The following is a 15,866-nucleotide window of genomic DNA, read 5'->3' as shown; positions in this document are numbered from 1 at the left end:
CCAGATGTGTCATGTGAAGGTCACGCCCACCCCAGCTCCGCTAAGGGAAAAAACGTCATGAAATGTCACATGATGGCAATGGGATGCCGTGAGTTTGGCAGCTGTGGTCCATAGGCAGAGATTAGACTCAAATTACTTTGGTCACTTGTTTGGCAGAAGTTTACACTTACGGCATAGTTCTGGACTTCTCCAGTTTTGAGGTTGGCCACCAGCATGAGCACATTGTCGAGAGTATTCAGTGAAAGTGTAACAGAGACAGGAGGCTTTTTCAACTTCATCACAGTGACACAAGTCATGTACACAAGCATCAATGTAGCTATCCACACCAACAATATCATTACATCCAGAAAATGCAGAACCAGTTAGTATTTTCTGACAAATATCCTAGATGGAAAAACAAAAGGCAAAAGATTTTATGACACAATTTTCTTCTAAAATGGGGGACTTTCCCTTTTTTTAAAAAAAGCCCTCATTTTTCATACTTATATCATAGATTAGATCACTATATTTTACACAGTAACATGAGCCCTTCCCAGTGACGTGCGGTGAGGTTTATGGCTGGTGAGGCAGCAATTTTAGACTTGTGGACTTCAACTCCCAGAATTCCACAGCCAGGCATGCTCAGTTCTGATTTAAAGCGACAGCATTTGTTTTTCTCCTTTGCTAAATAAGTTTCCTTCTTTCTTTTTCTTCTCCCTTCCCCTCTTTCCTCCCTCCCTTCCTCTCTCAAACACACATAGACACAGACACACACACAAAGTTGCACCAGGATTCAGAAAGTTTAGGTTTTCCTCCTCAGCCCATGTTAGCAATACCACTAGCAGCATTTTGGCTGGCAGGTGTACGTAGAAGTGGAAATTCATTCTACTGAAAACATTGTTTTTGCTTATGATTGGATAATTAAAATTTCAGAAGACCCAAAGGCACAGTATTAGAGTGTTACATAGTGCATAAACTAAAGAACTGTCTCAATATGCTCCCTCCCCCTCTCTCAAACACACACACACACACACAAAGTTGCACCAGGAGGATGAAGTTTGAATTCCTCCTCCTCCCTCTGACCCACACGTACCTTTTTCCAGCTGTTTCAGAGAGGATTTCAACTCTGCTCTTACCTGCCGTCATGAAAAGAAAAAAAATGTAAAAGGAAAAAGGCGAGAGCTGAGGTCAGGCTGAGCTAGTTGCTGCCAGAGTCACCGTGTGGATGATTCTGCTTAACTGTTTGAAAAAGCCTCTAAAAAAGCACCCTCTACAGGAGGAGGCAGGAGAAGGATGTGCCTCATCTATGTCAGGAATTTTTCAGCTTTTAACCCTTGCTTAATTCTGCTCGAGTGATCATAAAAAGTCAGACTAGATGAGGAACGTCGTTCTCCCGCCTCCTCCTGTAGAGGGCACTTTTTAAGAGGCTTTTTTAATCAGTTAAGCACTAAGCAGAGTCATCCATGGTGACTCTGGCAGCAACTAGCTCAGCCTGACCTCAGCTCTTACCTTTTTTCTTTTACATTTTCTTTTCTTTTCATGACGACAGTGGTGAGGCTCTGCCTCCCCTGCCTCCCCTGACTGCACGTCCCTGGCCCTTGCTCCAAAGTTAGATTCCAACCTAAGATGTCAGACCCCAAAACAAGATCAATACATGGTAATTCTTCCAAGCTGAGTTGTTTATTGTTTCACACATAGGCAAAATCTTGCCAGACTGAGCATGCTACTATCTGTATCTACAATATACTCTGTGAACTATTAAGGCAGAGTTGTCTTCACTCTCTTCTTCTCATTCACAACATCTGGACTGATTTTGACTCTTATTCCTCTGGAATGCATCCCTTCCCTCCTGGAAATTCAGCTCCTCTCTACCTTCCATCACACAATATAATAATAATACAGCTGTGGAGCAGATTGAAAGAGAATCAATTATTTTCAAGGAAATGGCAACTAATAAATTTTAAATGTAAGATTCTAGAATCCTTTTGCAAATCAGACAAATGCAAAGCAGAAGAATAAGAAAGAAAATTCTCACGTATTCATCAGTGCAATTCTTCTGAGGAGGAGGTAGAGGATCATCACAAGCTTCTGTTGGACTAGCCACCTTCCATTGATTCCCAAACTGGAAGTCTGTTAAGGGGGTATCTTCAAAAAATAAAGTCATAATAGAGATTTGTAAGCTAGTAGTACCTCTGTCTAAGTTTTCCTTTCAGGAAAGCCATATCAAATTAGCTATGAAAGTTGATCAAGATCTAAAGATTTGTGCTTCCAGAAAAGCAAAAATAATCTAAATCCAATCCCCAATTAATTAAAGAGTCATTTCCTGTTTGTAGCATCTCAATTTTCATACATGAGAGAGAATATACATTTTTCATATAAAATTATATTGATGTAGACCGTTCAGAATCTGTCTATACATAAAGTATGAGGTGGTATAATAAGGGGAGATGGGAAAAAGGAAAAGACACTCTTGAGTTGAGGTTAATTCCTGGCAATTATATAGACAATGTGCAGTTTTTCTGGATACCACTATAGTGTACCTCGCCACTGGATAACATAGGATTTTTGTTTGTTTGTTTAACTTTTCAGTACAATTTATGACCCTGATATTGTGGTTAAAGAGGGGAAAAAAATCTTTAGTCCCAAATGTCATACAGTTGTACCTTTCAAACTTAAAATAACAAAATATCTACATATTATTTTGAAATCACAAATGATTTGATATTCTTAAGTCAGAGAACAAGGTGATTAAAGTACTAATTCTAAGTTTGAGGTCATTTAAAGTTTAAGAACTTCTTTGCTTTGGTGAATATGGAACCTAATATTCATCCAATTTCCAAAGATGACAGGTATCAAAATTACCAGGCTGTTAATATGAATGATCAAAATATTGAGGCGAAAAAAGGTTTGTTTGTTTTTTGCTATTCCACCGTATTGAAAAATCGGGATTATGAAAAACTACAGCATGGTTCTGTAGCATTCATTGAATAAAGAGGGGTAAACTGTGATAAATAAATCCAATAAGTCCTTTTTATATACTTACTCTCAAAATAAAATTCTTTGTATTTTGGCATGCCATTAAAATCTCCACAAAGTCCACAGGTCTGATTGGCATATTTTTTATCAAGTTCCAGCTGAAATTACATATGAGAAGGTTGATAACATGTAATAGATTAACCCTCTCTAATAAATATTGGAAATTCAAGGCAATGCCTGCACTAGATAAACCAAAATGGTGTCTATCAAAGTTGTATTTCAACAATCCAAAGTGAATTTATTGGATAGAAATTTGAGATTTCCTTTGTGAGTCCCAGGCTCAATATTATTCATAACAACCTACTTTTCAATGTATTAGTCCTAACAAAAGCAACTCCTTTGTATCCCTTGTCATTTCTGCAATTTTGAGGAGGGAAACACCTCCTAAACCCCAAATTTGCAAGTAAGGTTACAACCTATGCAACTAATAAATTATCAGACAATGAAAATTTGAGAATACAGACCTGTGTATATGTTAAATATATAATCTAAATGTGCTTTCATCTTTAAAAATAGAAACAAAATGTCAGGTGTAGAAACATGCTTGGTAGCTTACTTCAGTGTGAAAGGGTTTTTAAATAAAGGACCATTATTTAGGACCATTATTGGCAACATAATAGTTACATACAGCTGTATATAAGAGCGTTTGAAAGAACATTCTTTGTCTTTATAGCTAATCTGAGAAGGTTAAAGGAGGAACAAGTATTACTTTGGTATTTGTGTTTCTGCTCAATATCTTATTTTATTGCATTTATATCCTACTTTTTTTCTGAGAACTCCTGATGTTATATAGAGAATAATTCCTTAAGCTTATCCCATAATAACAATTTGTAAGATAGATCAACCACAGAGGAAGAATGATTGCCTCAGCCATGTTTCAATGGAGATTAAACCCAGGACTCCCCAGTTGAAGTCTTAATTTAATTATTACATTACCTTTGTTTGCCAATTGATTAATTCTTAATTTGAGCCATCTCTTTGCTTGATACATTAAACCTGAACTTAGATGTAGAGTTATGATTCCAGCTTAGCCATCTCTTTTCATTATTACCCAATTTGGATGATGAAACAAAGTTCCCTCAAGCACCGAGGGAGAACATTTCAGTATATAACTGCCGCTTCTGAGAGAATCTCCTTGCAAATGAACTTGACTTTTGAATTTTAGTGATCATATCTATATTGAGAGGGATGATCTGTGACATATATGGTTGCAAGTCATGTGTAGCCTTAATTATGTGTCATAAGCAAAACTGTGGCCCAGTAAGCAGCTAGTGTTATCTTCAATGGTTGTGCAATGTGATTATTGTCCACTTAGCTCTGGCTTTTAGAACTCTGAATCAAGCATAAAGATGGCTTAAATTCAGTTATCTCTCTCTGTGTCTCTCTATGTGTGAAGTGAGCTCTAGAAGTGAGAGTGATCAGAAATCACAGAATGCAGGAAGTGTGCTAGAGAGAAAAACAGAAAACTGAGAATGGCTTAGAGTATTTTGGAAGACGTTGGCATCTGAAACTAGATTCCATCCATCCATCCATCCCTATTTTGTTACAGCTCACATTTATATTCTACATCATTATATACTTACCATTAGACTGTCTTGTTTATTCCACATTAGAGTTAAACCATTTTTACCATTCACTTTGATATAGTTGAGAAAATTCTCTATTTCATATCCAGGTCCATTGTAAGGTAACTGAATCCTGATAAGAATGCATTAGAAATACAGAGTGTCATGTAGGTCACAATATTTCTACACGCCTCATTTTTTTTTTGCCTGGAATTTTAGGCATGCAGTATTTATTCAAGTCTGGTTTCATTTTTTTTTTAAAAAAAAGGGGTATTGGTGCCTTGATGATGTTTTGTATTATTGTTAATATAAAATATATGGGCAGAACAGGCAAATAGTAGTTTGAAAGCCACCATTGTCTTTAGATGTATCAACTGGTGTCAGATGGGCTCAATTTCTATTCTACTTCCTACTTTCTAAGGATACTTTTTCATATTACATTGAGTGCTCCTGACTATTTCTGCTAGGTTGTTGGCTATTTTGAAGAGGCAGGAATGCCCTTCAACAGAGTCACTACTTATTCTGACTTGTAATATTTTTAGAACTATACTTTAATGCAAGTGCTGTGATAATACTCAATTATGAATGACTAGAAAAACAATAAAATAATGCAGTGACAGACTTGATAATAAACTCATGGAGAAACCTAACAAGTTGAGGGAAGAAAAAAATAGTAATTAAGAAAGTCTCTGCTTTCATTCAAATCAGCAGCTATTTATAAAGCGAGTACAGGTAGTCCTTGACATACAGCCATTTGTTTAGTGACAATTCAAAGTTACAACAGCACTGAAAAAGTGACCCTTTTTTCACAGTTATGACCATTGCAGCATCCCTAAGGCCATGTGATCAACATTCAGATGCTTGGCAACTGGCATGTATTTATGACAGTTGCAGTTTCCTGAGGCCATGTGATCACCTTTTACGATCTTCTGAAAAGTAAAGTCAATGGGGAAGCCATTGGATTTAATGACCATGTGGTTCACTTAACAACTACAGTGATTCATTTAACAACTGTGGCAAGGAAGATCGAAAAATGGGGCAAAACTCACTTAACAACTACCTTGCTTAGCAATGGAAATTTTGGAATCAACTGTGGTTGTAAGTCGAGGTCTACCTGTACACCAACAATTGCACCATTACAACATTCATTATACAGATTGCTCTAAGGATTACCGTATTTTTCAGACTATAAGATGCACCTTTTTGTCTCTGAAAAGGGGGTGAAAATATCTGTGCTTCTTATAGACCAAATATTGCTGAAACCCTACTCTACCCGCTGGCCATTTTTTGGCCTTTGCACACTCTGTTTTCAGGGCTTTTTGGGGCCATTTTCAGGGCTTTTGGGGGCCATTTTTGAGGCTTTTCTTGGCTTGTTTTTGAGGCTTTTTACATGCCAATTTTGAGACTTTTTCCAGGCCATTTTTGAGGCTTTTCCAGGCCATTTTGAGGCTTTTTTTCAGGCCACTCGTTTTGGAAAAAAATTCCCCCCAAAGGCCTCAAAAATGGCCTAAAAAGAGCGTCGAAAATCAAAACTTCCTATTCCTTTCAAATCCATATAATACTGCAGTAATTTGTTTTTGTCATCTCCTATTGGTTAGAAGAACAGTTTCTGATGGATAATTGTTTCTAGTCATTATCTAGCCTCTTCAGATTGTTGGGTCACATAGCTATCAACTCACCTAAGGATTGCAACCCTTCCTATATTTAAAACTCACAACAGAAAAAAAATGTAATCTAATAAGATGATGTAAATATTTGGACTTCTTTTCTTCCACATGTATGCTGTACATAACTTCTTATCATGGTATTCTGCTTGTTTCTTTACTCATGTTCCAAAAGTTAGAAGCAACGGACACTGATCAGAAAAATCTAACTTGTCTTCATCGTGAATGTTTGAAATAATGCCATTTAGGATGTCCTCAAATCTTGTACTCATCTGCAAGTGTTTTGACATTACAAACATCTGCATCTTTAGTCATGTTTGGTGATATTTGTCAATACTAACCATGATGATGACAGAATATGCATATGTGTTATCACAATACTACTTCTGCTCTTTGGCATTTATGGTCTAATGTTGAATACAAATATGTAAAGGCTGTGTTTGTGTCACAATGTATGATTTCCCTTCTCTTACCCATCTCTTGTGGATGCCTAGGTCTGTAGTCCATACTTCTACATGAACATTTTGAGAAATACAACATTCAGAGTATGTTGTGAATTCTAGATGAGAATCTCCACAAAACATAACTATTCAGTATGCAGAACTAAGGACTTACCTGAGGTGGGCTGCTGCGGGTTCACACATATTCATGCGATCCTCTAGCTAGGATTTTTCCCAGTTCGGTGAACCTGCAAATCCCATCCCTGGCTGGCCCCACCCACCCCACCCTGCCCCTCCCAGGAATCTCCATACACCCCGTTTTGGATGCTATGTGGGTACAGGGCCCACATGGAGGCTCAGGGTGGGCAAAAAACAGGCCTCCTGGAAGTTCCAGAAGTGGGGCTGCTTCTGGCCTCTGGAGTCCAGAGGGAGGCCATTTTCATCCTCCTGGAGGCTCGAGGAAAGCCTCCTTAGCCTAGGGAGGGTGAAAATACCCTCCCCATGGTGCAGGAGGGCAACTAGGCCACACCCACCCAGCAACCGGGCATAGAACCTGTTGCTAAAAATTTGAAGCCCACTCCTGGACTTACCGTTTGTCATTTGCCAAAATTTGATCCTTTTCCATTTTAAAATATGTTCCAGCCAGCATCACAGTGATATGGCTAATTGTGGTGGTGTTCCCCACTGTTTGGCGTTTAATTTGAATGTTGAAGTCCTCAAATGGTTCTGTGCAATGGTAGGCAAATATGTAATCGCAGACTCCAGGAAAATTATAGATGTCACCATCAAATGTCTTGAAGTGAAAGGCACCCCATGTGCTGCAGACCTGTCCATTATGAACGGAGTGAAAGGCTGTGAAGAGGATGTAAAGAATTAATATATACATATCAATACATACACCATTATTACATTTTGTTTGGGGTGAATATATAGATAAATAGAGGGGCATAGAGCTTAAACATTTAGACAGGGAAGAACTTTGCAGCATTTGGCTCCTTCTCCTTTTTTGCTCTGGTGATTCCTTCTTTTGTGTTCTTGACTTAGAAATGGAGTAATAATAGTTCTGGATTTTCTCTAGGCCTGGGTCCAGTACTCTAATGTCTTCCCAAGTGTGATGAATCACCTGCTATTATGGTGGAGAAAGCTCTTCTAGAGGAAAACCAGCCTGGAGGAAGCTGAGTAATTGTGGAGCAATCACCAAGCAAATCCACAAGATTAAAATTACTGCCTCATTCTTGTGTATCAACTGGAGCAAACCATTATTAGATACTTAGTAATATGAGTTTGAGTAATATTACTACTGTAATGCGCTCTACATGGGGCAGCCCTTGAAGAGCATTCGGAGACTTCAGCATGTCCAGAATGCAGCCGCGCGAGCACGTTACACCTATCCTCCGCAAGCTGCACTGGCTGCCTATTGGACTCTGGATGCGGTTCAAGGTGCTAGTCATTACTTTTAAAGCCCTACATGGTATCGGACCTGGGTACTTGAGAGACCGCCTCCTGCCAATTACCTCCCTTCAATTAGATCCCACAGATTAGGCCTCCTCCGGATTCCATCAGCTAGCCAGTGTCGACTGTCGACCACCCAGAGGAGGGCCTTCTCTGTGGCTGCTCCGGCCCTCTGGAATGATCTCCCCGTGGAGATTCGGACCCTCACCACCCTTCAGGCTTTCCGCAAAGCCGTCAAGACCTGGCTGTTCTGGCAGGCCTGGGGCTGATGAGTTCCCAGCCCCACTCAAATTTGTTGTGACTGTTGAGGAGTTTTATAATCTGTTCTTTTGTATTTTGTTGTTGTCTTGTTTGTTCTCTTTGTATTGCCCCCTTTCCCTATCAGTTTGTTAGCTGCCCTGAGTCCCTTTGGGAATAGGGCGGCATACAAGTTTAATAAAACTGAAACTGAAACTGAAACTGAGTTTCCTAAACTGCAGACAAGCAAGCTCAGCAGTAGTAAAAAAAAAGCCTTGTGCCTTCACCAGACTACAACAGACAGCAGATTTCTCTGCATCATGATAGATTTAAAATGGATTGCAAAGGTCTGTAAATACAGCTAAGCAGATTGCTATTGTTGTGGAAACAAGATCAGAATAAAGCTAGATGAGACCTTGGAGCTCTACTGGTCCAACCCTCTGCTCAAGCAGGAAACCTTATACCATTCCAGACAGGTGGCTGTCCAGTCTTTTCTTAAAAACTTCCAGTGATGAAGCACCTACAACTTCTGAAGACAAGCTGTTCCGTTGGTTAATTGTCCTCACTGTTAGGAAGTTTTTCCTTACTTCCAGGTTGCTTCTCTCCTTGATTAGTTTTCATCCATTGTTTCTTGCTTTGCCTTCTGGGTGCTTTGGAAAATAAGTTGATCCCCTCTTCCAGTGGTGGGTTTCAAAAATTGTTCGAACCTACTCTGTGGGTGTGGCCTCCTTTGTGGGAGTGGCTTGCCGCCCATGTGATCAGATGGGAATGGCTTGCCGCCCATGTGACCGGATATGAAGATGCCGACGACACTTGTCAGAACCACCTTAAATTACCTCACACACAGCACTGGCATGCATGAGAATATGATGTAAACTTGTTTTTTAAAAGGCATCTTTGGTTTGCGTTAAAACAACTTCAACACACGCAATGTTCTGATTGCACCACAAATGCAGTAGTCATCCTTTCCTTTCACAGAGGCACTGAGTTTTATAAATATGAGCATGATAGTGTAGAATAATCATATCCAAGGACCAATGGTGGGTTTCAAAAAATCTTGGAACCTCTTCTGTAGGTGTGGCCTGCTTTCCGGGTCCACTAATGGAATCTCTTCTAACCGGTTCGGTTGATTTGACGAACCGGTTCTACCGAATAGGTGCGAACTGGTAGGAACCCACCTCTGCCCTCTTCTTTGTGGCAGCCCCTCAAATAGTGGAATACTGCTATCATGTCACCCTAGTCCTTCACTTCTCCAGACTAGGTACACCCAAATACTGCAACTGTTCTTCATGTGTTTTTTTGTCTCCAGTCCTTTAATTATCCTCTTTGCTCTTTTTCCAAAGTTTCAACATCCTTTTTGTAATGTAGTCACCAAAACTGGATGCAGTATTCCAGATGTGGTCTTACTAAGGTTTTATAAAGCAGTACTAATACTTCATTTGATTTTGATTCTATGGGAAATAAGGGAAATAGGATCCTTAAAAATAGTATAGAGCAAATGGGTGGTGGTGTGGGGAGGACAGTTAATTGGTTTGTTTCAGATCCGTGATCAGTGATAGATAAGAGACTAAGGAAATTGAAGCTAGTTACCCAGTACGCAACGAAAGAAAATTACATTACTGAAAAAAAACATATTGGGCACACTGAGTATTGTCTACATACTTTATGCCACTAGGCTTGAAATTTTGGACCTGGACAACCTAGAACTATGCTGCCTATGGTCTGACCTAAGCTTAGTATACAAAATTGTCTGCTACAACAGCCTACCTATCAATGACTACTTCAGCTTCAACCCCAATAATACATGGTCAAACAATAAATACAAACTCAAAATAAACTGCTCCAAACTTGATTGCAGAAAATACGACTTTAGCAACAGAGTGGTCAGTACCTGGAATGCACTACCTGACTTTATTATTACATCCTCAAACCCCCAAAACTTTAATCTTAAACTGTCTACCATGGACCTCACCCCATTCCTAAGAGGTCTGTAAGGGGGCATGCATAAGCGCACCAGCGTGCCTACTATCTCCGTCCTACTATTCCCATTTATTTGTATGCATTTCTTATGCATATACTTACACCTGCTTATACTTTTATGTTTATATGTTATATTCATACTTACACTTGTTTTCTCATACATGCTTGATAAACCAAATAAAATAAAAATAAATAGATGTCATTCTTGAAAATTCACTGTACCCGTGATTGCTTCATAGTTTTTATCACTAGTTTATGTATTCAATATTGACTAATGGTCTACTTCTTTTGTGGTTATAGCATTGTTTACCATATTTATGTCATTTGTTTCAAAAAATTCTTTGAAGTAAGAAAAACATTGTTGTACCCTCATTTTTGATTGCCTGAACAAATCCCTGCAGTTTTCTTGGCAAGATTTGAAAAGTAGCTTGCCCTTGTCTTCTTCCTCAAGACTTGACTACTGTAATGCACTCTACATAGGGCTGCCCCTGAAAAGTGTTCGGAGACTACAACTAGTCCAGAATGCAGCCGCGCGAGCGATACTGGGTGTTCCAAGATACACCCACATTACACCTATCCTCTGCAAGCTGCACTGGCTCCCTAACAGTCTCTGAGCACAATTCAAGGTGCTGGTTATTACCTTTAAAGCCCTACATGGCCTAGGACCCGGATATCTGCGAGACCGTCTTCTGCCGCATACCTCCCAGCGGCCGATAAGATCGCACAGGGTGGGCCTTCTCCAGGTGCCGTCAGCCAGACAATGTCGGCTGACGGCTCCTCGGGGGAGGGCCTTCTCTGTAGCTGCTCCGACCCTATGGAATGAACTACCCCCAGAGATCCGGACCCTACCTACTCTCATGGCCTTCCGAAAGGCTATCAAAGCCTGGCTATTCTGGCAGGCCTGGGGCTGTTGACCTCATGACCGAGGTCCATCCCCGATTAGATGGAGTGCATGATGTGGTTTATTTTTTAATTTGTTTCATCCGTTTTTTAACTCTGCACTTTTTAAAAAATTATTTTCTGTAAGGCGCCCGGAGTCCTTCGGGATTGGGCGGCCTATAAATTTATTAAATCAATTAATCAATCAATTCTTAGGGCTGAGAGGGAGTGACTGGCTCATGGTCATGAACTGGTTCCGTGTCTTAAGGCAGAACTAGAATTCACAGTCTTCTGGTTTTTAGCCTTTTGACTTCAACTACACTAAAGTATACTAAAATAATCCCCAAACCCAAATCTGGTTAGATGAAAAGCAGACTAAAGAATCACAGCAGCAAATGGAATAATACAGATATAGTAAAATTCAGGATGTAAAATCAGCAGCAATGCAACCAAAATAAAATCCTTGAACAAATAAAATAAACTGTTACTAAGATTTCTAAGAATAGCTGCCAGACATAATGATTTATGGAATTATTTCCAAATCTGCTGAGATATTTGGTGTTACATATCTGCTGAATTATCCATCAATCTGTGTTCAGAAAGTCCTTGACTCACAACAATTCATTTAGTGACCATTTGAAGTTACAATGGCATTGGAAAAAGTGACTTATGACCATTTTTTTAATACTTATGACTGTTGCAACATCCCCAGGATCAAAATTCAGATGCCATTTGGCCATTGACTCATATTTATGATGGTTGCAGTGTCCCGGGGTCATGTGATCACCTTTTGCAACCTTATGGCAAGTCAAAGTCAATGGGGAAACCAGATTCATTTAACAACCGTGTTATTAATTTAACAACTACAGGGATTCACTTAACAAATGTGGCAAGAAAACTTGTAAACTGGGGCAAAACTCACTTTGCAACATAAATTTTGGATTCAATTGTGGTCGTAGGCCGAGGGCCAGCTACCATCAGATGCTATATTAATATGGCTCCATGACTAAATCTCATAGATCAGGGCTATCAAACTTGCAGCCCATGGGCCAGGTGTGTCACATGCTGACCACGTCAAGTTTAGCGAAGGGGAAAAAATTCACGATACGTCACATGATGGCGCCATGATGATGCAAGTTTGACACCCCTGTCATAGATACAAGAACATTTCATTTTAGTCTCTTACATGATATAACAGGCATTGTTTTCATTGGTGGGATGATGGTAACTCTTTCAGGTACATCTTCTGCACTTGAAGCTACAAAGAAAAGAAGAACATTTGCTTATTTGTGTGCGCACATACAACAGAATCAGTCAAACAAGGGTTTGATAAAAATTATGTCAGACAAATGAGCAGAGCCTGAATTTTTCATTGTTTTTTTCTACTTTTTATTTTGTTTTCCTGCTAAAATTGAACATATGTATCTCCTTTTATTGAGAATTTAATTGATAAATTTCAATGGTTTCAATACAGGTGGCTGGATATTCACAAAAAAAGGATGTCAAGACCCATCTCCCATTTGCTCGTCTCTGCCCTATTCCTTCATCATGTATCCTCAAGACATACTGGCTTTCTAAACCCAATTTTAGTGACTCCCCATACAGTTATGTGGAAGCTATCTGTGGGAGAATGTTCCACATAAAATAGAGAAAAACAGGACATTTGAAAAGATTGCAGAGATTCTTGAGATCCTCCAACTTGGATTACTGGTAATTGATATAGTATAACATATAACTAAAATGAAAAAATATTTTAAATGGACATAATCTAACAAAGCTATACCCTTAATAATCTTTGTCAGAATGGGGAAAAATGATATTTTGAGCACTGCAACTGGTAGAATCAAGGATTAAAGTTGGAAATTAATGACAATCAATGTAGCTGATTGAAATGAATAATTTCTTCATTCATTTCTGTTTTATATAGTCAAAGTCTTCATAGATTGATGGTATAACAGGATATGTATTTCAATTCAGGGAAGAGGAGCAGTAACTATCAGATGCTTTATGGGATGCAGCAAAACAGGTCTTCTTAGTGGTTCTTGAATGAGATGAAACCATATTACCCTTTGAAAAACAGCCAAATGGAAAACATTTCAGTCTAAATTCAAATCAAAAATTTAATTCACATCCATTTGCTATTAAAAGGGTTGTGGGTCATCTCTTTATATCAGCTGCAAAAAAATACGGAAAACTGACTCTTTGTTCCTATCTGGTGGCCATCCAGGTTTTGCAATCCAGATAAAAGATGAGATCAGATGCAAAAACATGGGTGTCTGAACAACTGAGTCTCATTCCATCTCTCCATTTATATAATTACGAAGAATGAATATTTTTTTTCTTTTTCAACAATATCCAAGCTTTTGATAGGAGAATTAATCTCCTTAAAAACAGCATATGAAGAATATACTGTACATTCATGTCTACACAAGGTTATTTTTTAGATAAAGAGAAGCAGTTAGTGTTATTTTTCTTTGAAGGTTAGCTATAGACTACAAGGTTTAATATTTTATTTAAAAATGAAATGGTTCAAGATCTTCTTCTTAGGCCAAAAATGCCTCACTCATTCCAATCTCTTCAAATAAGTAGCATAGCTCAAAACATTCTTTGAATGTTAACTTTCCAAATTCTATATAGGCTTTACAAATTAATGAAGGCACAGGAATAACTTAAAAAGTCTTCCTTCTGAAAGGTTTCTAAACAAGAACAAACAGTAAACTTCATCAATACAAGCTAATTATTTTGATAAGAAACTTGGGTTGAGGAGGAAATAACTTTTGGAGAGAGGTTTATACTTTTATAAGATTAGATTTAATCTTCAAAGCCTTCTTTACAGATACGTCATTAGGCATGTTTTACTTCAGGCTGCATCAAATTAAAAGGCTTCCTTCAATGAAGATACATTAAATATTTAGTTTAAATAGTACTAACTGTTGGGGAAAGGAACTTGCTAAAATTGAAAAATCCATATAATTTACAAATCAAATGAACTGTGTTTTTCAAAATCAATTATATATTTAATTGCTTTTAAAAAATAAATATACCACAAAAATGAGAGGTTTTTTTTTTACCTTTCTGTTGGATACAGCAGATCACCAGAATTACAACCCATAATGGTATCCTAGGTCCTTTACCAAACCCCATCTTGAATGGAGCTTGGTAGCAATGTGTGTGCAACCAGCCTCTGACCAGCAGGACCAAGTCACCTGAACTCTTAAACTCTTATATAGTGGGATATTTGGGCTATTTTTCCATGCAACTAACAAGGTGGAGCTGTCAGAGGTAAATAGAGGATGCTCTTCCATTTCCTTGATGGTTAGCCAGGAATGTTTGCTTTTGGTGAGGTGTATTATTTTTTTGTCAAAGTTCCATCTAGTAAGGGAAATCAGAAATGAATAACCTACAGGTAAGAATCCTTCTTTGACAAAAAAAAAAGCCACTGAAGATCCTGGAAAAAAAATAAGCTCAAGGATCTTTTGACCAGAACATGGTTCAAACAGACTATTATTTAAGGTTCTGGATATTGCTAAATATTGTTGTTAAGCACTGATTAAACGGGGATTATAGAAAATAAGTAACATTTTTATTATTTTGAGCCAACATCTTGCTTGTATGTATTCAGGACTGATGAGGCTTGAAAGTTGAACTACAGAACTCTTTTGATTTCTCCTAGTACATTGCAGATAGAGGCACTGAGTAAGGATCACAACAGAAATGCCATGCTGCAGTGGCCTTTCTGCTCATTAGATTCAGACCGGTATCACTATCTGAAAAAATAGTTTGATTGGATAGTGAAAAAAACGTTTTACCAATAAAGGAGAATATTTGTAGCTCAGGGTTGAAATGAGGGGTCCTTGGTGCTCTCTGAGCTTGCTTGTTTTCTTGCAAACATTTCATTACCCTAACTAGGTAACATCATCACTGCTAATCTGTGAAAAAAAAATGTTTGCTTGAATAGTGAGAACCTAACAAGTAAGGATCAGAGAGCTATTGAGAAATAGGCCTGTTCCATAAGATATCTCTGCACACAATAGCAGACTGCTTTAAATTAATGATGGAATATGTTTCTACTGGAAATCATGAAACATGAAACAGAAATAGCTCTGCCACCATGATTGAGAGTGTGGCAATGGTAGGGAGTTTTTACAATGGCTTTGTGTACGTGGGCTTTTATAGAGTGGACTTTGGCTACTGACCATGGTTATTTGAGGTTATTAATGTTTTATATGTACATATATTGGTTTTAAAGATGTCTTTATTGGATTATTGTTTCAGCTATTGTAAGTCACCCAGAGTCACTAAATGAGATGAGCAGCCATACAAATTGAATAAACAAACAAATAAACAAACAAATAGCAAATAAAAGTGACAAATGGTTATGCTCAGTCTTGAAATGAGAAGTATAATTTGAGGCTAGATGTGAAGCTTTGGACTGGGAGTCAGTCTCTAAAATAAATCCATCTATGTAATGATAATGTAGAACACACAGTTTTTCAGCATGACTGAAAAACTGTGTTTTTTTTTCTTAACATGTTGTTTTCAGAAACAACATGTAACACTGGGCAGTGTTGAGCTTCAGGGTTTAGTGACTATGATCTATATATCAGATTTCCTGATCTTTCACCAGTGATTGT

At 38.3% G+C, this 15,866-nt stretch overlaps 1 protein-coding gene across 3 annotated transcripts in view; it reads right to left on the bottom strand.

Moving 5' to 3' along the window:
- Positions 1-14,460, bottom strand: part of LOC106549553 (uncharacterized) — a 69,758-nt gene extending 55,298 nt beyond the window's left edge. For 2 of the 3 annotated variants that reach the window (XM_087716414.1, XM_087716420.1), the window contains exons 1-7: positions 14,304-14,459; positions 12,419-12,490; positions 7,275-7,536; positions 4,599-4,713; positions 3,023-3,113; positions 2,015-2,124; positions 171-384 (exon numbers count right to left, since the gene is read on the bottom strand). In XM_087716414.1, the coding sequence (XP_087572540.1) occupies positions 171-384; positions 2,015-2,124; positions 3,023-3,113; positions 4,599-4,713; positions 7,275-7,536; positions 12,419-12,490; positions 14,304-14,376 (937 nt within the window). In that variant the 5' untranslated portion in view covers positions 14,377-14,459. Of the gene's footprint in view, positions 1-170; positions 385-2,014; positions 2,125-3,022; positions 3,114-4,598; positions 4,714-7,274; positions 7,537-12,418; positions 12,491-14,303 lie in introns of all 3 variants that reach the window. The other variant, XM_087716406.1, reaches the window with a different exon arrangement.
- Positions 14,461-15,866: the final 1,406 nt, after the last annotated feature.

The sequence above is a fragment of the Thamnophis sirtalis genome, unplaced genomic scaffold (assembly GCF_051295495.1).
Source record: "Thamnophis sirtalis isolate CommonGarterSnake01/CBP01778 unplaced genomic scaffold, rThaSir2_p1.2 scaffold_1, whole genome shotgun sequence".
In the NCBI taxonomy this organism is placed as follows: domain Eukaryota; kingdom Metazoa; phylum Chordata; class Lepidosauria; order Squamata; family Natricidae; genus Thamnophis; species Thamnophis sirtalis.
The sequence above is the reverse complement of the archived record's forward strand: the minus strand, read 5'-3'. Positions and strand labels throughout refer to the sequence as shown.